General features: G+C 36.7%; 1 protein-coding gene across 10 annotated transcripts in view; it reads left to right on the top strand.

The window, feature by feature from the left end:
• CNKSR2 (connector enhancer of kinase suppressor of Ras 2) overlaps positions 1–23,818 on the top strand; it is a 220,533-nt gene that overhangs the window by 72,904 nt on the left and 123,811 nt on the right. For all 10 annotated transcript variants that reach the window (XM_035318003.1, XM_035317842.1, XM_035317923.1 and 7 more), the window contains exons 5-6: positions 8,098–8,139; positions 21,133–21,252. In XM_035318003.1, coding sequence (XP_035173894.1) covers positions 8,098–8,139; positions 21,133–21,252 — 162 coding nt within the window. The remainder of the gene's footprint in view (positions 1–8,097; positions 8,140–21,132; positions 21,253–23,818) is intronic.

Here is a 23,818-nt window from a genome sequence, read left to right as displayed (position 1 = left end):
TTTTTTCCTTTGAATGAAACATTTTACTTCATTTCCAGCGTCTCATCTGATGATAGTTTCAATGGATTTTTTTTTATCTGCTGAGAATGTTTCTGCATAGAAAAATCATCTCAAGTATTGAAATTCAGTTTAGATTGTGTAAGCACTTGGAATCTAGCAAGATATCTGAGCAAGTATTGATGTGGTTTTAGCCAATGCTGAAATACTTGCTGGGGTTTCTAATGAAATAGTGTACCAGCTCATTTTAGTAAGAGTGTATTGGAAGAAGTATGACTCTCTGTATGCAAATCAAGAACTAATATGGGACCAGATCCCAAAGGAAAGCAAAACGATGTCTTTCACACAAAGGAGAGTAGAAATAATTGGAAATGGAAAATGACTTCAGAAAGAAGAAAAGAGCTTAGTGCCCACATTGCATCTCTATTGATCCAGAGAGCAATTTTTCCCAGTAGTTGCTTGATCTGTGGGTGATTCATGTAAGTTATGTTAAATTTTTACATGAAGCATTCTGTTACTATGGTAATAGGTGCCACTCCACGCAAATTGTTTAAATAATATTAAGGCAATTCTTTGTACTCAGCAAGCTGGATAATTGCTATTAGTTTGTACACAAGGGCTGTGAACTTAAAAAGTAAAATAAAATAAATTGCAGTTTCATTAAATGATCATGGAAAGGCTCTAGGTTTTTATACGCATTTGTGTGTAGGTAGCATAGGAAATGTCTTTTTGTGTAGCATTTATTTGATAGCTTGCATTATATTTTTTACAATGGGGATATTTTTCTCTTCCCTTAGTATCTTAAACGGCGTGTGTTCACCATTCTGTTTTCTCCCATCTCTGTCGTTTCTTACGTATGTTTCCAATGGGGGAGGACAGAGTGGGTTGCTGCAGATACAGATGAGCTCTGGCTTAAAAGTGGAGGGGCAGGGAATAATAACAGAGTGAGGATGCTATAGACCCAGAATCAAGAAACTGCTGGAACTGAATAATTGTATCATAAGTGGAAAAGAAAAAATATTTCTGAACGGCAGTGGGAAGAAAATCGACAGGATTTGTGTGGGAAGTGAAGAGTAGTTGGAAATGGCACCCAGGTTGTGAGCTTGTGGGACATAAGGTGGTGGAGTTGTTGACAGAGATAGGGAAAGAAGGGGGAAGCAGGGAGGGTTTGGGAAGAAACGTGATTTCAGCTTTTCAGCATACTGCGTTAGGGCTGGTGGCAAATATCCAGGAGGAGACTCTAAACTGTGAATGCGAACAGAAGGGACGAGAGATCTGTGACTCATCTGCACAGAGATGATAATTAAAGCAGCATGATTTCAGGAGGCTGCTGAGCAATAAGGAAGAGGTTGCCGAAGAGGGGAGAGCTGAGGATAGAGCTCCCAGGGACTGTGGCAGTCTGGAGGAGGAACAGCCACAATGGGAGACTTCTTCGGAGCAACTCAGGAAGAAACTCAAAGAAAGCACATATGCTGGGAAGTCCACTTATAAATAAAATAAAATATAGGTTTTTAAATAAAATATAGGTTTTTAACAATGGCTGTGTAACTTTAAAAATTAATTTTGTATGGCAGCAGCCAAGGACAACCTATGCAAATGTGGGGTTCTTGCATAGTTTAAGCTTTCTATTTCATTTAGGTAGTGCGACAAGGGAAAGGTACCTCCCCTTCCCCTGTAGCCCTTTCTTTATTCCAGACATTTATAATTGCCAGTGTCCCAAAGTCCACATCTTTTTCATCCAAATCCCTGCTAGACCTCTTAAAATCAAAGATGTGGTAAAACATCACACTAGGAAAGCTCTAACTGTGTCATGTCCCTAATTTTTTGCCTGTTGGCAGAGGAGAATGTTATCTGCTTGCCAGCTTCTGTAGGCTTGGGGGTATTTAAGAGTTTCTTAAGAGACAAGAGTTTCTTGTTTTTTATGTGGAGGGAGGTTTGGAGGAAAAGGTTTTGAATAGATCTGTGTATCTGCCAATTTGTATTTTCTTATGACCGTAGTTACTCAGACACCTGTAAATCACATATTAGGAGTTCTCTAATATCATTCAGTTTCTAATCATCTTGCTCACAACACACAGCAACATTTTGCCATACAGCCTGTACTATATTGATCAAGTTTATTGTTTCAAAGCTGTCATTGCTAAATCCTATGTATTAGTTATATTGTCCATGCATTTTCTGCACTAAGTAGCAAAAAAATAACTTGATTACATTTACTTTATCCCTGTATCAAGTTCAAAATTATGTACTAATGTCTGAGCCTGAGAAAAGTGATGAAGGGTAATAATAATTAATTCTACTATGAAAATTGTGAAGCTTTTTTTTGTCTTCGTGTGTTGGCAGAGCTTTAGACTTTGTCATCATTGTTAAGAACTTTTGTGAGAATCTCCAGTGAAGATTCCAGAAAACCTCACTCGTGGCTTTCTTGCCATAGCTGAACTGGGCAGAATTCAAACAAAATGAGCCTTCCTCGAGCCAATGACATAAATTTTCTGGAGCTGGGGACACTTGAAGAGACTTAAAGAAGGCTTCTTGAAGACAGAACAACTTATTTTTGAAAGTGTTGGGGGGGGGGGGGGGGGGGGAGGGGGGGGGCTGGAGAGCCTGGGAGTTATGAACTGAGCATTCTCCAGTTAATTATTTTTTATTGTTCCTAAGTAGCAGGACTGACAGACCATCCATTTGACATAGACTGGGTTTAAAGGATTCAGTCACAGTTGTAATCAATTTGAGAAGCAAAGGGATTTAAAGGATGGCTTGGCTTACTTCCAGCCAATGGCTGCACTGCTCAAGGAAGGTTTTATACCAAGGGTTTGGCAATGCATGAGAGTCTGAACCCTCTTTTAGCAATCATGTAATTCATTATTTTTGTTACAAATAGGGAACTGGAGTTACATACTTTAGAACATTTTGCGTGACTTCAAAATAATGGTGACAGCAATTCTATCAGTCATCTGTTTTTAAGCAATACATAAAATCTAGCTGTTGCCCTCTTAAAACTAGACATAGAAGATGTGGAGAATTGCTCATGAAAGATGCATTTCCCAAGTGATTTCAGCACCATTTTAAAGATTATGTTCCTAATCTTGCCTCTATTTTATCAACAAAAGACTGGTTAAAAACGTGAAATGCACGCACATGCACACACACACGTAAATTGCCTTCGTGTAGATTCAGTTGGATTGCAGAGAAAAACACATGAAAAAACAGTGAAGAAACTCCACCAGAAGCAGATCAAAAGCTGCCTGAAGAATGAACGGTCTCATGAGCAGTCCTTGTTTTCACAGATTTCTCCAGTTGACTCCACCTCTGTAGCACCACACAGGTTCTTTTTATCAATGCTACTATGGTATGAATTCACAAAGAATGTGTTTGGGCTAACGTGTTACCTGAGAATCAAGAGATTTGGATTTTGTCCTTAGCAAGAATGTAACCTGCTGACGTACCAGTTCTACCTAGGAACTCTCTCAGCCTTAGAGGAAAAAAATAAATCAGGATGACTAAATACATGAACAGCTAAGACATTCTTCTGAACAACAATGAAATACAGTGAAACAACAACAACGCAGTGAAAGAAGTCCTTGCTTTCTCTTGAGCTCTCTCATTGACAGATTACTAGGAATGCTGAGCTGTGGCTAAGTTGTTGCTAAAAGAATCAACATTTTTTCTGCAATTCTCCATTTTCTTATTGCTTGAATATTTGTATGCATATTATAGTTTCTGAAGTAGCATATCTTTATTCTCAAACTAAGTTGTGGGGTTAAAAGGAACTTCCAAAAGTTCCTTTTTGGAACTTCCAAAGGCTTCCAAAAAGAATACAGTACTGTAGATGCCCAGAATGTGGCCAAACCAATAATAATAGTAGTAGTAATAAGAGTGATGCCGGTTTCTGGATGGTCTTTTGCAATTGCCCTGCGAAGTGTTTGACAGGTAGTTGCAATAGATACTTTGACAGGCTGCTGACTCAGACGTGTAATCCACATTATATACATGCAAAAATAGAAGTGTTTTCTGCTGAATATTATCCTATAGTTATAGTACTGGAGAACTGGATAATCTTTTTCCCCTATAGGATCTGTGAGCATTAGGTTGATTTGGCATGTCTTCTAGACCTCAATATTTCACATTTTGAGTTGAGATTTAATCAACTTGGATGGAAAGAAAAGAACCAAAGCATAAGAAAAGTGTTGGTGTAATTAGCTGACCCAATTCCCCACTTCTGTGACATACTAAAATAGAGGGTTAGAAATACAGCAATAATAGCAAGAGGAGAAGAAAATAAATTAGAAAACTAAAGTAGCATAAGCATTGCTTTTGAAAACAAAAATCTACAAATATTTGTATTTTATATATGTTACTTCAGGGGTGAATTGTTCTAGCAAAGTTGGGGAATAGGGTGACTTTGGCAGTATTGTCACCAGTCAGTGCTGTTGAATTCAGTAGATCTAATTCTAAGTGTATTCAATAATCCTTACTAAGGAGAATTATGACAGGATATTTACAGATAAAACTTGTAATTTTTATAGAAACAACACAGAATTATGCTTATGAATGTGACTTCTGGAAGAAACACAATATAAATGATGCATTTCAGTTGGAGTGTAACATCAGTCTTGCTAGTCTTACAATTAAATTTTAAAATTATACTTTTTTTTTCTTTTTTTTGAAAGTACAGCAGACCTTTCTCTTTGACTGCTGAGGTTTGTTCTTGCTCTTTTTAACTTCTCCTCCTACTTTTTTTTTTTTTCTCTTCTAATTTTGGACTTTATTCTTCCCTTTTTATTAATATTTTAGCCTAGTCCCATCTGCCTGTAAAAAGGAAAGGACCAAAAGGAACTTTTGCCTGTTTTGATACATGAGGTAAAGCTGAAAATAGTGACCAAGAAAAGTGGATGTTAGTAGTTAAGTTGTGCCACTGTATTGCCCTTTTAGTTCTCTTTCTTTGCGGACACTACTGTCTCATTTCTGTCTCTGAAACTACTATTGGCCGATATTTGACTACATCTTTAGGAAATATAAATTAACACAGAGTTTGGAGTACAAGAAAAAGAACTGCATTTATTGCTTTATTAGCAACTTGCTCTATTAACATTTTAGCAAAAAACATACATTGAGAAGACAGCCTAAAGCTGGTTCAGCTCAGGTTTGGTTGGTTGGTTAGATAAATACCCTGGCTTTTTTTTTAATTTGTTAGTGAATATTCTTGTGATGTTCAGACAATACATGGGTAAAAGCAAAAGTCTTCTTAACGATATATGCATGTTTCAGTTCAGGGGTAATCATAGTATTCTTTCACTAAGTGAATAGCAAATTTTTATCTTGTGTAGGAGGAAAGCTTGGTTGCAGTTTTTTTGTGTTCCTGGTTTTCTGAAGTAGAAAAAAGTTGAAGTTAGATTTGTGTATGATCTGTTTCTTACCTTAATTGTAATGTTTTGGTACTGTGAGTAAACAGATACTTAAGATTTTTCAGGAGTAAGATATATGTTTGTAGTCTAGGTGTGGAAGGAAGAGATGTTTTCCAGCTGTAGATGGTATGCTATTGAGAACAAAAATTTGTTCCTAATTGCGTAAGTAGTGACTCTCTTTGTTGTTCTCAGGTGCTTTAAACTCTTTTATTTGAAATGAAATGGGTATGTAAAAGCAGTAACTGTAAGTGGTGAACGTCCACAGTAAAAAGCATTCAGTTTATCATTGTACATAAGGGATATCTGAAGAAGGTGGGCTCAATTATCCTCAAAGTAGTGGAGTGACTTAAAAGATCTAAGGGGAAATAAACTGTTGACTCTGAGTAAAATTGACACGTGGGTTTTGCTCTTGGGTTCATTCAAAAGCAATCTCAGCCCCTATCTCCAGGGATGGCTGAGGGAAGTTAAAACAAGCTTGCTACAATGCAGGGATTGGCTTTGGTGACCTTTTGTAGGTTTCTTTGAGTCTTAGACTTCAGGGCTGCTCTAGGCTATGCTCGCATGTATATCTGCACTCCTTCACATCTCCCTCAGTTGAGGTTTGAATAGTTGCATGTCATTCCTATATGGAAAAAGTATATTTTGGATTTTTTTTTTTTTTAACCTAAGCATTGTTTGCTTTCTTCCAGTTTCTATATTTTATTTACTAAAGTATTTTTCTCTTGCCTGAATAGAAAAAGCAGTATCAACCTTTCCTGTGTGTGAGGAGCTCATATAGCAGTTCCTCTTTCCAGACACTGAATTTGTAGGTAGTTGTGTGATGAGGAGAGAACTGGAGGGTAAAGTCAGCTGTACCAATACACAGACAGTGTATAGTTTACTGTCTTTGGTAGATTCAGAAATGTGTTTTTAATTATACTCTGGGTTTGTCAGAAATAAGCATGTTTCTTTAGCTTCCTTCATGATTATGTAGAAGAGTTTCATTTCAAGGATGTAGCTGAGTTTCTTCCTTATTCATTTTTTTTTTCCTGGCTGTAACAAACCTCTATAGTATTTAAAAACCTAGAATCCTCCATCTCTTAGCAGTGAGAATTCTCAGTGTCCTCTGTAAGCTGAATGCTAAACTTATAGTAAACTCTTCATTACAAATGAAATAATTATGTCTGCTTAGAAGCATATTTTTTTCAATATAAATGTTAAAATCTCTTCCTGATATTTTTGCAGAATGATTCATAAGAAACTGTGCAGAACATAGATGTACCCAGATTGAAAATGTTATATGCCTTCCCACATATAAAAATGAAATGTGTGTTTTGCTGCTAAGATTGCAAATACTTCATTGATGTCTGCATATAATTAAACGTGTTAGATTTTCTTTCCGGCTGTACATACTTGCAAATGTTTCCTGAATGCCAACAGCTGTTATTAGGAAAATACTCCCTAATAAACCTGCTGCTTCTGCATAGGTTGTTTATATAAAGCTTAAGAACGCAGTGGCTGTTCTTGCCCAAGTAACACTAGAAGCATTTCGTGATCTAAAACTTCATTTTTTAAAAAACAGTTGCATATAACAAAGTTGTTTTCAAAGAGGATAAACCAATTAAAAAATGAAAGGACCTAAAATGTGAAAATTTAGTCATGTTTTTCAAGTGAGTTATTTAGTAGATTATAAAACATCCATTCCAAACTGAACTTGTGCTAATTACCATACAACTACAGCATCTGGTGAACTTAGGAAAGAGTGGCTCTTTCACCAGTGTTGTTTGTATTTCATATGCTCTCTACTTTACTAATTCCTGTACTTCTAGTTCTCTATATCAACTGAGATTTTGGCCTGTCAGGAAGAACTTTCACAGTCCCCAGCTTCCCATCTGTTAGTCTGTTTTATGAGACTGCCTCTCATTCCAGGTAAGGTGGTGACCATGTGCATACGGTCTCCACCAGGCTCCATGTAATAAGATGGTCCAACTCAAGTTTCCTGTGTGTTTTTTATTCAGTGTTTCTCTTTCCTCCCATTCTATGGAGTGCTCTAAACAACCAATGTTTCACTTTTCTTCTTCTCAAGGTTTTCCTTCTCTTGTTTGGTGGGGTGGGCAAAAATGACAGTGCAGCTCACTAGGATGTTCAGCGTAGTTTTCTGACACTCTCTTGCACAGCTTTAAATGGAGGAAAATTTAAGAAATAAGATTGGTTAACCACAAGTAAAGTTGAAACAAGGAGGAAGTGAGACATTATTGTACAGTGGCTTCAACCCTTTTGTTTTGCAGTCTTGCAAACTTTTCAGGGGTAGTGTCTCCAGGAGAGTGTATTTAAAACAATTCTGGTTTTCAAGGTGATCACTAGGAGGCCATACTTTTCCCCAGTCAGGTCCTGATGGTTGAAGCCACTTGGCTGACATGTTTGACTAGCTGGTATGTACCAAAAGGATGTAATGTGGAGGAAGATCATTACCTATCTCAAGGAAGGAAGCAACAACAAGTAGTGAAGGGGCATAGGCATTTACCAGTAGTTCCTTTTGGTGCTAAATTCATACTTTGGTTACATAAATCTATCCATTCTAGTTGAGACTTTGAAATCTATTGCTTTATTCCAAAAAACTTCAATTATATTTAATTATTTTTAAGGATAAATCTGGGAAAGTTGATTAATTAGATCAATTTAGATATCTTTTGTCTTTTCTGCTTTTCTTTTTTAGGATTGCACAGTATATGAAACCGAGAATAAAATTCTTCATGTGGTAAGTAGTTTTTGGATTTTTATTAATAAATATATTTATATCAAATACATAGGATTCTATCTCTGTGTGTTTTGTGCTTTTTCTGTGCAATACCAATGTAATAATGAACTAGTCTGGCTGCTGAATATATGGAAATAAGTATGAATAGCTAATGATTGTTAGGAAAGCCATACTTGGCATATGAGAAGTCTGAAACTCTGCAAGGGCTTGTGTTTTAGTCTAGTTCATGTCCATCTATTATTTGTAAAATATAGTTAGAAGAATGATTTTGAAAAATGGGATTATCTTCTAGAGAGTTGTTTGCTGGGCTTTAATGAAATCATATATATTTGTTAGTAATATAGCTTCATATATATAATATAGTTAGTAATATAGCTTCATTTATACAGCTTTATTTCTCTTAGGATAGTGGAGCTAGTCCAGTGATAAGATTAAAACATTACTTTCCTGTTGAATTCACAGAGTAAATACAACTGTTTATTCCCAGAATCTGTAGTGCTATTGATAACAAATAAAGCAGGTGAAATTCATGACAACAACACCAGAACATAGGATGCATTGGAAGGACTGATATTTTGGGGGATCAGCAGTCAGAATTCAGAAGCTTGACCACAACTTGTCTGACACAGTACCTAAATTTCAGATATTAAATTGTCTTTCATGTTGTGGTTATGGTTTAGTATTTAGTTAACCCTGACCCTGCTTCTAAACTTTCAATATGAAGTTGTTCTTCGTAAGAGTAAATAATGAAATTAATCGTATTTTATCTTTCACTTTGTTTCACCTTTAGGTAGGTTTTGATATCTTATTTTTCTTATCGTAATTTAAGCAAGAAAAAAATACTTTAAATATGATCTTCCCAGTTACTTTTGCTATACTTTTTTATTCAGTGCTCCCATATCAAATGCATGGCAAACTGAATTGTGTAATCTTTTGACACTTTGATTTCACAGTGATGTGCAATAAAGAGTCTCCTTGTATTTTTAAGTTACACTGACATTTTTCCCCCGTGGGACCCAATGAATTTGCATTTTTAGTCGGGCTGACATCATCATCTTTGCTAGGCTGATCTCTGCAAGCATTTAAGTAATGAAGTTTTAATTGCATAATCTTGGCAAAAGTTGAAGTGCTGTAAGTTTGAAATCATTATATAAAGCCTGGTTTTCAATACATGCTTGTTTTCTGCTATAAGAGCCAATAGTTTTGACATCTGCTATATACAGTATATATCATTTGCAAATTAGCAAACAGGAGTGGAAAGAGAGCTGGCAATGTTTAGAGCTGATGAAGCATCAGTTAATGTAGTCTTCAATGGACAATTCTGAGTAAACCAAGAGATTCGTTTAAGATATGTGAATGGAAAAATTTGAGACAGGTTTCATTATAGTTACATGAAAACTAACTGTACACGATGAATTTATATTACCATACATCATTCAGATACACACAGGCTTATTTCTTTAATCTACAATAACCACATTGTGGTGACAGGTGGACATATAAATTATTGTTGAGAGCTTAATTAGGGTCTATGATTAGTGCTCAAGCTTGCAAGGAAACACGAACTGTTGAACTGATTACAAAAGCTTAGGATTAAAGATGACTGTAGGTGTTGTACGTAACTTGGATCGTTTCTGAACATGTTGCATTTCAATCGATGGATGGGATTTCATGAAGCAAAAGCAAACAAAGAAATAAGTCTGTGGCTGAATAATTAAAAGATGGGATTTGAAACCATATTTTGAATTTGAAAGGGAATACTTTAAAAGTGCAATTAAAAGTTTGAGGAAAGAATGAAATTGGAAGTAGTCTCTGTTCTCTCTAACTCCTTCTCTGGGAAGACGGAAAAAAAAAGTGTTGTGGGCTTAGCTAAATAGACAGTTTAAAAATAAAAAATATAATATTAATTTAAAAAAAAAAAAAAAAGAGAGAGAAAAGGAAAAAAACAAAAGGAAATCTCAAGATCTTGAGAGAGAGCATGGTATGTTTTATGCCAGTGTCAAACAAGGCCAAGTGCTGGGTCCTGCACCTGGGGCACAACCACCCCAAGCAGTGCTACAGGCTGGAAGAGGAGTGGTTAGAAAGCTGCCTGGCAGAGATGGACCTGGGAGTATTGGTTGGTAGTCGGCTGAATATGAGCCAGCAGTGTGCTCAGGCAGCCAAGAAGACCAGCAGCATCCTGGCTTGCATAAGAAACAGCATGGCCAGCAGGTCCAGGGAAGTGATCGTCCCCCTGTACTCGGCTCTGGTGAGGCAGCACCTCGAGTACTGTGTTCAGTTTTGGGCCCCTCACTACAAGAAGGACATGGAGGTGCTTGAGCGAGTCCAGAGAAGGGCTACGAAGCTGGTGAAGGGTCTGGAGAACAAGTCTTACGAGGAGCGTCTGAGGGAGCTGGGGTTGTTCAGCCTGGAGAAGAGGAGGCTCAGGGGTGACCTTATTGCACTCCACAGGTACCTTAAAGGAGGCTGTAGTGAGGTGGGGGTTGTCTATTCTCCCACATGCCTGGTGACAGGACGAGGGAGAATGGGCTAAAGTTGCGCCAGGGGAGGTTTAGGTTAGATATTAGGAAGAACTTCTTTACTGAACGGGTTGTTAGTCACTGGAATAGACTGCCCAGGGAAGTGGTTGAGTCACCATCCCTGGAGGTCTTTAAAAGACGTTTAGGTGTAGAGCTTAGGGATATGGCTTAGTGGAAGATTTGTTAGTGTTAGGTCAGAGGTTGGACTCGGTGATCTTGGAGGTCTCTTCCAACCTAGATGATTCTGTGATTCTGTGACATTAGTTACCTTTTTAGATATCAAAATGGACTACGCATCCTAGAGGTGAATGTTAAGAAGGTTCTCTGATATTAAAAGAATAGTAGTAAATTTTAGCATAGAAAGAGTCTTACATGAAAAATGTGGAAAAAACTAGCAGATACTGGGGGGAGAGGCCACACAGAAGTAGTATCTATAGAGAAAGTAAATTTTCTCTACTTAAATTAAAAGATGAAACTATTTTAAGTCTGTTATCTGAGTACATTTCCCATTAGCAATCCGTGCACTCTCGTTTGGGTAACAAAAATATGTCTGGCTAGCATTGGATCCAGCTACCTCTGAGTGATCAAATACCAACGTATAGCTGTGTTAGCTGGGGTGACTTACAGAGGAACTTGAATTCAAAACCATGGGCTCTTCCTGTATGATTTCAGGTACCACGTTCTCTTCATAACAAAAGAAAGCAAGGTTCCTCACAAAAGTGAAAGGCGGTGACTTACAGCTGATTAGCAATTAATGTAATTAGCCTGTGGAAATTGTTGTTGCAAGGTATTGTTTTCACTAAGGGCTGAAATAAAATTTTAAAAGCTCCTTTTTACAGAAATAAATAACAAGTGAACAACAACAACAAAAAAAACACCCTAAAACTATAGAAATACAAATAATTTAAATAGCAGGTACATACTCTTATTCTTTCGGACACCAAGACATTTTCCACCTTCGGATCACTGGATCCGAGTAGTTGATTTTTATCCACATCACCTATTGGTGATCAATCAATTTTACTTCAGAGCAGGTGTTCTGAAGGTTCTGGATTGAACATCCCCATCATGATGGGGATAACCCATCACAAAATTGTTATTTTGGACTGGTTCAGGGGCTGGAGCTAAGAAGGCACACACCTTCTGTGGGGATGCTGCCTCATTCTAAGCAGAATGAGCCTACTTTGTGCTCACCCAACCTGCCATCTGGGCCAAATCAGGGGGCAAGAGGGTGTGTGGGCACAGCCGGGGGATGTGAGACCACTTTGCTGCTATCACAGTGCATCTGTGGATACCGCCAACGTTAGCGAGTCACTCATTCTTCACACTTCCCTCTAAAGCATGGTGAAGGTGGCAACATCCCTCACCAAAGGCAAGATCCTCAGTTAAATGACAGCTTGGTTTGCTTGAATTAGGAAGGGTCAAAAAATAGGTAATGTGCTCAGATTCTAATGGGAGTAATTTATTTTGAATGCCCTCTTTCTTTCTGAGATCACAGTGTAGGAGTTTATGTGGAGAGACTGCTGAATCACCTTATCCATAGATAGTATGTTTTAACATCAACAAACATATTCTCAAGTCAGCTTTTTGATGAAGACACGATATTCTTGGAGCCAGAACTGTATAGCTTCAGCCCTGTATTCAAGAAATAAATGTTTTCATTTACTCTTCAAGCAAGTGGAGCTTCAAATGCCTTATAAAAGCATTTTGGATGCCTCTCACAATGTTAGTAGTGAAGTAGTAAACTAGTTTGTGTTATTCAACCAAACATAAAATGTAACTAAAGGAAAAAGGTCTTATAGAAAGCTGATAAAATTTTAAGAAGAAATTGCTAACTTAAATTTTGTTTATTTATTCTAAATGGAAATTGCAGATTTTGTCTTTGGGGAACAAAAAATCTCTCAACTATAATTTTCTGCCCTAGAATTGTAGGTGTTTTGAAACAATTACTTTAAAGTATATTTCTTAATGTTAAAATATATTTTTTAATGTTATTTTCACTGTGAATTCATTCATAGAAACACTTGGTTTCTGTGCAATAAGAAGCATAAAACCACACAGGAATAATGAGTTTTGCTCATTAAAATGTTAATGCTTCTGAAATAGTCATGAAAACAGAGAAGTGCTTCATATTTATATCATATTCTCAATATGTTTTTTACCATATTTCTCAATGTGTTTTTTCCAGTTTACTTTTTGCTCATGTAATAAAGCTGTGTAATAAATAAGTAAATAGTAAAATTGTAATAATTTATTAATATCATCAGAAAATAAATATAATCAGAAAATAATACCAGCAGAAGTCGATGACAATGTAAAATATAAAAGAACAGGTTAAATATAGTTGGCCTAAATATGAAGTGATAAGCCATGTCTTGGTGTCTACTTTAAAACTGAAAAGTAGTATGTTCTTGCTAGTTTATATTTAGAATTTTTATATAAATTTAACCTGAGATGATAAGGTGTATGGCAAACTGCTCAACTTGAAAGAGTATCAGTTCTGCTTAAGTAGGTAATTAAGTTAATGGTTGCAAAAATCTGAATGGAGATTTAAATTTTTTCAAAAATAATACATTGGTTCCTTCCAGCTGTTCAAGGCTGTATGTGATGGAAGTATCTAGTTCAGATTAATCCAAGTGAAGCAGTATAGTATTAAAGTGAGAGCAAAGCAAGAAGGACTAATTATAGAAAGCAGAAGCCAGGCTTCAGTCAGATTAGTAAATTTTTACCTTTTTTTTTTTTTTTTTTTATTTTAATTTTTTTAAAATTATTTTATTTTTAAAAAAAAAAAAAATTTTTTAAATTTTTACTTTTTTTTTTTTTTTTTTTAGTTTAACTTTCTTAAAATTATGTTACTTTTCAAAAAAAAAAAAGTGAGTTTTGTTGTTGTTGTTTGTTTTGTTTTTAGAGTTGAAAAACTGTAGAAAGTAGAACTGTAGAGTGGAAATTAATATATGGAAGCTTTTGAAAAATGTGAGCTATTTAAATTATTATTTTTTAAGTTACTGGATTGAAAAAGAAAAGATCAAGTAATGGATCAGGATATTCTATTTTCACCAAGAACCTTGCAGAGAAACCACAGCGATAATAATTAAACCCTTCCCACTTTATTTGAATATTTGTTATAGAGCTATAATGGACTAAGAATGCATTGTCAAAAGTATCATTTTGATAATCTTATTTAAGAATAGAAGTAATCACCTGCTTCTTTTCAAGAGTCTATACCTTGCAAAGTGGGTCTAGTAAACTCCACTCCAAAAACCTTTCTGTCTGCATCCAAAATAAGATTGAGTTCACTGATTAAACTTTATGTACATAAACACTAGTCCAGGCCCAGCCAGTTCTAAGATTGATGCAGGTACTGAGGTATTCCCTACAGAACAAGAAATGTTTTGGTCCAAAATTGATTAACAATTATTCCATGTGGCTTAAGCTAACTGGTTAGATTTTATAACTAGTTAGACTTATCTGAATGCTCATGCAGAAAGTTCCCTTGTTGCTTTGTCTCAGTCAGTCGTAACTAAGCTTTTATTTATTTATTTATTTATCCCAAACATTAAACTTAACATCACAAATACATTTTTTTCTGACTTTTCTTCCCCTCAGCCCTGGGAATGCGTTTAAGCCAGGGTGCTTCTATATTGCAAACACTTGGCAAAATAGATTTAAGCCTCTTCACTAGCCTGGGTAAAATTAAAGGCAGGACTGAATAGAAGTCTGTTTGTTTGACCCTAGATCTGCATGAAATGAACAAGTCTCTTTGAAGGCAGCCATGTCCATGACTACTTCCACTGTGCTGCAGAAGGCATATCATTTTGCCAGTACAAAGTAAATTAGCCGCAGAGAATCAGGAAAGATGCAAGTAAAAATTAGATACCCTGATGTCCTCATCCCCTTAGCTGAGAGAAGGAGCGATTGTACAAAATCAGTTAGAAATCAGTGCGCTACAGTCCAAAAGCATGTATAAAAACAGTATGATCTTTCATTCTTCATGCTTTGGGACATAAGCTAGTTGCCTACAGAGTAAAATAAAACATTTCCCCTTGAATTTCTACCACACAACTAGATGCTTTTTAGTGATATTTTTCATCCTCCTTTGAATCATTTAGCTTTGTGCATACAGACTGTGGTGTAGGTACAATCTGCAATTATGAGTTTGTCACTGAATAGAGAGAAAAAATTATTATTTAAAGTTCACTGATTTATTGCAAAAATTGCAATATTTGCAAAATTGCAATATTGCAAAATTGCAAAAAAAAAAAAAATGTTCACTGAGTTATTGCAAAAGAGAACTGTAGGCAACAGTGTAATGCTTATATTGAGAACAGGAGTTGCATAACAAAAGGAGAAAATGTTATCATCTGCTGATTTCTCTCAGTTAATCTTTTATAACTTGCCTTTTTTTGGCTTTGCCAAACCCTTTTCCTTTGTCCAGATGGCCTGCATGCTGAAAGCTAAGTGTGGCTTGAGAAAGGCCAGGCATTTTTAATGCATGCTGATATTTATGGGAGCGATTGGATGCTCATTTTCCTGTGCATCTTAATGTATCTACTAACTGATACTTGCTTATCATTCTCATATCTGCTTCTGCAAATGTATAAATGTAGCACATGGACACATGGAGATACTTAGAAAAGTTCTTCCTAAGTGGACTTTAATTGCATATCAGAGAACACCTAACCCTACTATTTTCCTGGAATATTTCTCTATGAAATGCTTAAAAATGTACAGTGTTTAACTTTACCACTGAAATGGCATTGTTCACACAAAGTTATCTCCTAGATCTGTATCTTACTCATTGAGTAGATTCCCCTCTTATCTGCAGTACAAGTAACAGCAGCTGTGTATGTTATTTTGACAAGGATAATGAGCAGTGGGCTTGCTAACATACTCTTTATTATACGGTTGTTTCCTCTGCAGTATTAAAATATGATATCTGAATTGCAGACTGGTTGAGGTTGGAAGGCACCTCCCCCCAAGTCTCCTTTTCTCCAGGATGATCTGTCCCAGCCCTCTCAGCCTCTCCTTGTAGGAGAGGTGCTCCAGTCTCTTCATCACCTTGATGTCTCTCTGTTGTACAGCCCTAGTATGTCCATGTCACATTTTACTGAGGGAACTGGAGCTGGAGGCAGTACTCCAGGTGCAGCCTCACCAATGCTGAGTAGAGTGGAAGGAGCACTTCTCTTGCCCAGCTGGCAATACTTTGCCTCATGCAACCCAGGATATCATTAGGCTTCTTAGCAGCAAGGGCACATTCAGCTTGGTGTCCAGAAGGACCCCCAGATCCTTTTCTACAGAGCAGCTTTCCATCTGGGTGCCACATCCTCCATGAGGTTCTGAGACAGTTCCCCTTGGCCTTTTGCTCATCACCATCTGTTGAGGAGTACAGCCACTGTGAATGAGTGTGCATCTTCTCTGCTGAAGTCAGAAAGTGGCAAAGGACAAGTGCTGGATTAATTTGCGTAACATTCCTATTTGTACCTTGCAAAGGTGAAAGAAAAGATGTCCAGCCCAGGGCTGAAGAAAAGCTATAGCCCCCAAATTAATTTGCTATATTTACAGATCTATTAGGTACCAGACAGGTGTTTTTATATTTCAGTACAGTAGGGAATCAGCAGTTACAAAAGTATGATAAAGCATCCTGATACTGTTAACAACATTTTCATAATCAGAAATGTAGTTTTACAAAGTAACAAAAGGTAACTGCCATTTTAGAGGGAAACCGCACTGTCACCACATTTTAATTAAACTAAAATACATGTCTCTGATACAGCTTGTGCTGGATAGTTATGATGAAAAAATAGTCTTCATAAATTGTTTGGAACAAAATGAGTAACACGTGCACTGTTGGTGTGCTTTTCTTCCACTTAAATTAATTGGGTAGCATATGTGCAAAATACTATGTCAGTCCATTACTTGCCATCAAAGGAAATATTAATAATAAAAAACAAGGCATTTCTCTCACCTGCATAATTTGTTCCATTTGCATCTGCCAAGGTGAATGCTCCAGTGAAGTCTGGAGAGCTTAGGGAAAAATTAGTAAAGCACTGAATGTAACGGTGGATCTAGACATTTAGAAGTTGCTTGAATGAGCTCCCAAGCAATGCATATGGAACAAACCTGATGAGCTGCTGTGAAGTGTTTCGGAAACCACAAACCAGGACTGAGATGTTTCTGCACTGACTATGGTGCTTTACACCGCATGGTGAAGGTCTATCTAAATCTATACTGTGCATCTACAAATTTCAATATTCCAGGCTTGGGCTTGGTAAATGTGGGTAAGTTTTCAACAGGAAAGAGTACTATATCTTCAGCCTGTACTTGCTAGGCTTCAGCTCCTTCACTGTGATGTATGATAGTATTAGAACTTTTATTTTAAAAGCTGAAGAGAAATAGCATTCCCGGTATAGGTAGAAGGCTGAACCTCTCTTGCTGATTTCCTCCCCTCTCTCACAAAAATTGAGGTGAAATAATTGTTCCAAAGTGGTTATCCAGCATGAAAAAAAAAATCTGCAAAGGACATGCATGCTTAAAGACACACAAGCTGTGCACACCACCTTAAACTGAGAAATGAAATTCAGCAGAAAAGGACTTGAGGTACTTGAGGACTTTTATGTGTATAGACTCTTGGCTAATAACTAAACTAAGCCTCACAATACCTTCTATAATCCATTCTGAGATTATTTGTGGTACTTGCATTTGTGTCAGGAAATGCATAGTTCTGGCAGTGTCAGCCTCTGGACATGTTTTCAGTGACAGCCTGTGTACCCTGTCGTTGCACTGGGGTGAGGATAGCTACTGCATGCCAGTGTGTCCCATGCTGTTCTTGTTCTTTAACCATAGAGTGTTTAAGGAAAAATATTTGAATGTATAACAGTTAAGGGAGACTTGTGAGATTCTCTAGGTATTCTAACACAGACTAGCTTGTATATTCAGAAGAAAACCAGAGGAGTTGCTAGATATTTGCTTATGGCAGCCAAAAGTTTTGGGTGGTTGGGCAGAACATAGATCCATCATCCAAAGATTTGCTTTTTCTTCCGAAAGTCTTGAAACTATGTTGGACCAAGAAAACAGAAAGAAAATGCATGCTATTCTGAAATTAGGTGAGCAGCTTAATTAAAAACAAATCATCTACTCATTCCTTTGGTGCTATGCAAATATATGTGAAATACGATAAATCCAGGCAACACGAATATGCCAGTTTATTATGTAATAGCAGTGAGTCTTACATTCAAAATCTTCCTACAATAAGCTTCCTTTTCCCTCTAAAGAAAAGGGCAGTTCTCACAAGTATTGAACATATTATAATGAAGTTAGGTTGCTGGACAGAGCTCTTCCATAATTACTAAGCAAACGATGTAGTGATTAGGTCTCATTATCTGAATTGACCATTTCTTGAGAAACTCTTTGTGGTTTCAATTAGTTGTCTTACTGAATCACTCAGGTCCATTAGTGCTCTTTTAGAAAGAAAAGAGTTAATTCTGTTGGTCAGAAACTGAGAGAAGCAATTCAAGAATTTTCTTGTTTGCTTTTCTGTACCTTCCATTTTCTTTTGCTGTTTCCTGTCGCCTCTGATACTAATAAATGGTAATAAACCTGGTAACATTTAATGAAATTTTAGAAGATCTCTATCTTCAACCTGGTCAGATCTGGATATTCGTGACGTGGAAAAGATTTTATAATAGTGCAGCAGAGTTTTGCCCCTAAATATCATTCTTCTGGGAAGGTAGATATACATGCATCCTCACATGTTGAATGAGAGCTTTCATTTTGAGAGGGTCATAGAACTGGAAGCCTTAATCTGAAAGTGTGTTCTCTAAGTCTAGGGTCTCCACTAGGGACTTTGCTGTGGCTCATGTACTGTGCTTGGAATGTGTATCTTGTTGGACACCAGAATGGTATCTAAGATGGAAAAAGAAATATCTAGATAGATAGAATAGAGAATAGAGGTAGAAATATCTAAGATAGAAAGAAAGTTACAAGATCTGAAAGAGAATAATCTTTAAGAAATGCATAGAAAAACATTGCTTTTTTATTGTTGTTGTTTTGTTTTTTTATCATAGTGACATAGTAATTTTTGCATAGTTTTGCCAGAGCTCCCTTTGGAGAATATTCATACCACCTTGTTCCAGAATTGTACCTTATAGAGCCATACTGGGATGATGATCTCCTCAGGCTTACAGTACAGACCGTCTGTGACCCTCTGACAGAGAAGCAGAGGGAGAGCAGCTGCCCCAGCAAGCTATGTAATGCCTCCCAGACAGGCTTCTGCTCAGTGTCACATCATGGACTTGCCTAACTCTTTTCCTTTCTCCATCAGCTGCCAAGGCAGCCAAGGACTCTTGTTTGAACAAGGAGCCACATCTCCAATCTCTAAATTGGCATACCTTTTAGGTGGTAGGAACGCTCCTAGGCATTTTGGCAATGCAACAGTAAGGAATAGGAGACAAAATCATATATTAATTCTTTATAAATGGAAGTTGCTCTGAAGCTGCTAGGGACTCAAAACCGTAGTAGTTTTTGAAGAGATTAATAGGAAGAATAGGTGGGTGAATACAAGTGTGCAGGTATATGAAAAATTCAGTTTTAATCATCAGAAAGTAATTTATAGTGTAGGGCTTTTCTCTGCATGTGGGGAGCGGAATGTTCTGTAAGTCTCTAAAAGTGTTTTTTCAGTAATTCTCAGTACAATTACAAGAGAGATCAAAATACAAATAACAAACCAGTATTGTATTTAAAAATAAAACATAAGCAAAAATACCTACATTTACATTTTTAATTATGAAATTTTATATCATTTTTACCTTTTTAAAAATTTCAGCTCAAAGTACTTGTTTAGTATCCAAAAAGCCACAAAAATAATGTTGTGATCAAGTTCACTTTTATCACTTTTTCACTTCTCCCTATTTCAAGCAAAGCACAAAGCATTCTTAACCTCATTTTAAATGTCTCTTGACTTCCTTTGTTTCAGTAATGATTCCGCATTGTGAAATAAAGATAAAGCAGAAGGGATTTATGTGTGTGTATGTGTGCCCATGCTTGAAAGTAATGTCTCTAGAGGAAGGTCATGTTGGTAGTATATATTTTGTTATTTTCCTTTTGATTTTGTTTATTCATTTTCAACATCATTCAGTAAATATATACCATCTATATACTATCACAATTCATTGTTCATAAGTAATTTAAAGAGGAGAAAATTCTAGTGTGATGGTCTGTAACAGGATCTAGTCACTTTTTTTTTTTTTTTTTTTTTTTTGTCACTGGGGGTTTTTTACTTTCCTTTCTACATAAGGTATATCTGCAGTTTGGCACTAAGAATTCTAATGGTGATTTGGCAAGGGTGTTATATCCATTTTTTACATTTTATTTCCATATGTTGTTGTAGACACTTTTACTTGAAAAAGTATGCTTTACAGTCTTGGAAAAGCTATGGGCGCAGCAGTTGGGTGTAGTTGTGTTTCAGTCATTTGAGGAGACTGGTTAGCTTTAATCTTTTAAATGTGAGGGCAATTAAGCTGGTTCTTAATTGCTTTTGCAGTTACCCACAGTTGTGAGACCAGACGAATGTTCTGATCCCTGAATTTGCTGACAAAACACACATTTGGAAACTTGAACTGAGAAATCAGTTTTAGCTGCTGAAAGAGGATTCCACAGAAAACACTGAAACTCAAAAAATGCTTGCGTAAAGAAATATGAGAGAATGCTAGAAAATAAATTATCACAGCTTCCCTGCCTCTGACAAGAGGGAGTTAGTGAGGAGAAGATACTAAGTCCCCATTTGACAGCCCCAGCCCTTTTAGAAACTTTTTTATTTCTGTCTTGCTACAAAGGCTGCCAAGGATAATAGGTTTAAGAATTATCCCATCATGAAGAGGTTATTTATTGTAATCTTCATGCCTGCAATGGTAAATCATACTTGGCACCAGCAGAGCATGTGAAATTCAGACCAAGATCAATTAGCATGTTTTATTAGCACAAAATAAACTTCAGAGTTAATGGGAGTTGCCGTTGTTGTTAAGAGCCTGATTTTCATCTGTGCCGAACATCTGCCCTTTCAACTGAAATTAACAGGGCATGGGGGCACTTAAAGTCTGCAAAGGATTTGAAAAGTGGGGGTCTTGGGGTTCCCTGTACTCTCTGCATGCCTGAGCACAGGTACCTACCTGTGAGAGTGCATGTGATCAACACATGTGGTCTCTTCCTGTCTTTACTGAGAAGCAAAAGCTTTTGCTCCTTTTTCTCCACTGATCTGATGGTGTGTCAGTTTGGTGTCATCACAAAAAGCAGATTTTTTGTTGCATTGCTGATTAATGAGGTCTTTTCTTCTCCCTCATTCCCCTCTGCCTTGTAGATTCAACAATGTGAGCGAGTATGTACTTAAAAATGTGATGTTTTAAGTTGTAAGCTGATACCCAGTTAGCAATGGTATGTTTATTATGAAATTTTGTTTTGTTTTGTTTTGTTTTCTTCCTAGTGTAAAACACTCTCTGGCGTCTGTGATCACATTATTTCACTCTCTTCTGATCCACTGGTTTCCCAGTCGGCTCACCTTGAAGTGATCCAGCTTACAAACATCAAGCCAAGTGAAGGGCTGGTAAGAAGTACGCAGTTAATCAAACCCATCATCCAGGATGAGAAAGTGTTGTTGTTTGTTGTTGTTGTTGTTTTTTTAATCATTTGTATATGTGGAAAGGAATAGAACCCTTTAGCCATTTTTTTCAAGTCCGAAAATAGTTCAATTTCTCATGCTAGTTTGATTTCTTATGCAGCTGGACCAACTGGGAAGTATTTTGTATGGCTGACCAATGTATGCAAAAAGTTTAGCGAACAGGAAGAAATGAACGAGAAGTTCTTGCAATTTATACCAGCTCCTGGGAAATGGTTCAGATTGTTCTAGCATCTTGAAGTCTGAAGGGATTTAAATTACTAAAATCAACTCAACCAAGAAGTTTGCGTGGGCTTATGCACAAAAACTGTCAAATGCTGGAATATGCTTCATAGTATCTCAGGGATATAAAGCTGTTTTATAAGTTTTTCAGAGGTTATGCAGCACTGCTGAGAAGCAGCTTATTGAATTTTATTGCAAGACCTCTGCATGCTTAATCAGGTGGTTGTCAAGTCCCAGTGCAACCAGTCTGTGTTTGCTGCTCAAGAGGTGACCACTGATCTTTTATTTGCTCAAGTATTCAGTTTCTACTGCAACATAAAACAGATAACAATTACAGCACTATTAATTTACATCAATACTAGAATCTCTTCCTGCAAGCCTTGGAGAGAGCAGAAGGTGATCAGAATGCAGTTAACCATTTTTTGCCTAATGAAAAAATTTGTAACCCATGCCCAAGTTTACTTTTGCTCCATTTGCTTGAATAAGAAGGACTATTGCTGTGCTTTTCTCTGCAGAAGGTTTCTAAAGTTATTGTTTGGATGCTGTAGTTTATAGAGAGTATTTTGGCTTGTGGGTTGGTTGTTGTCGGGTTTGGGGTTTTATTAGTTTATTTTTTTTCTTTCCCTCTTTTCTTGACAAATTTGGTATGTCAAGTTATTTAATTATACACTAAGTTTTCTATTCTTCTGGTAAATCACAATTACAGTATGAGGGGAAAAAACACTTTTGGAGAACTACATAGTGCCTCATGTTTTGGTCTACTACTTGTTTTCTCCTCCACCACTGGCTTTTTTTTTTCCTCTCTGAATACATTTCAGACTATTCCTCCAGGATTTCATCTTTCCACAGGTTCTCTCTTCTCTCTATCTTTTCTCTTGTAAATTTCTCACTCTTCTGCCAGCCCGCTGCAGTAAACCTTTCTAAATCCTGGCTTCTGCTGTAATGAAGAAATTTCCCCCCTTTCTCTCAGACACCTCTTTTGGTGTTTTGTCCAATTTTAATCTTAGTTTTTCCTTTGTCTTGTGACTATTTTTTTCCTTTTCTTTTTTCTTTTTTTTACTCTCCACATTTAAGTCTTTCTGTAGGGTGGTGTTAATACGCACTGACTGAAAAATGTTAAGACCACTATTTTTGTAAACAATAACATGTTTTGTGGGTCTGTTCCTGCTTGCTAGACAATCAGATAGAAAACCTCTTCCTCCTGTGTGCCTCTGTTTTCTACCCTCTGTCCGTCTTGTCTGTTTAAACCAGAAGTTCTTGAGATAGTCCTTTCTCTTTTAATATGTATTTGTGAACCAAGTGAGCAGGGTCTTGTTGCTGACTGAGAAGTATCATGTTATTGTAATGAAAAAATAATTGTATTTATTCTTGAAAAATGGAAAATACCCACTATGCAGCATATAAGCCCTAGAAGGACACTGTGATGCTTTGATACCATGGTATTTTTTCCACTTTGTCCTTGCCTGTTTACCACCATTTCTTTTGCCTCGGTATCAAGCTGTCTCCTTTAGATTGTGAGCTCTCTGGAGCAGGAACCCAGGACTACGTATTTGCCCCTCATGGTGCATATTGTACCTTCCAGTTTTTACAGTGCCAGTCTTACTAACAGATCATCGTTGTCAGGTTGTCCTTGGTACTTTGTACAAAAGCTTTGATTCTAGGCTGCTGGATTTTTTTTCTTTTTATTTTTTTTTTAACTAATATTTTTCAGTTAATATATAGTGAATGTGATTCAGTAAGTGTGTTGGTTTAAGAAGTGAAGGGGAGCTTGGAGCTTTGAATAGCATCATCAGGAGCTCTTGGATGAACGTGAAGCTCGATAACTTCTGGACCTTCTTCTGGAATTCGTGCAACATTGGAGGCAGAAAATGGATTATTGTCAACTTTCTTCCACATTTTGGACCCACATGACAGTGCTGGCTTTACCAGTCACTAAATAAAATTCTCTGTAAATATGGAAAGACTTCAAGCAGAAAGGAAACGGGCATGGTTGGCTGCTGACTCAGAAGATGTTTTTTCACCTAGCTTAAACAACATATTTAAAATGTCTCAAATTTAATATCTAAAAAGTGGAAGTAAATCAGGGAGAGAAAAAAAGAAAGAAGAAAAGGAAATGTAAAACATGGTAAATATACGATAAACATAGGATGGATGGAATTGAGAAAATGATTGGAGCTTTTACAACATTAAACAGATATAAGCACTACCAAGATGTTTTAATTAACATGCATAATTCCTTCACTATATTTGACTTTTTTTTTTGTGGAAACGT

This window comes from Oxyura jamaicensis, chromosome 1 (genome assembly GCF_011077185.1).
Source record: "Oxyura jamaicensis isolate SHBP4307 breed ruddy duck chromosome 1, BPBGC_Ojam_1.0, whole genome shotgun sequence".
Lineage (NCBI taxonomy): Eukaryota > Metazoa > Chordata > Aves > Anseriformes > Anatidae > Oxyura > Oxyura jamaicensis.
The sequence above is the reverse complement of the archived record's forward strand: the minus strand, read 5'-3'. Positions and strand labels throughout refer to the sequence as shown.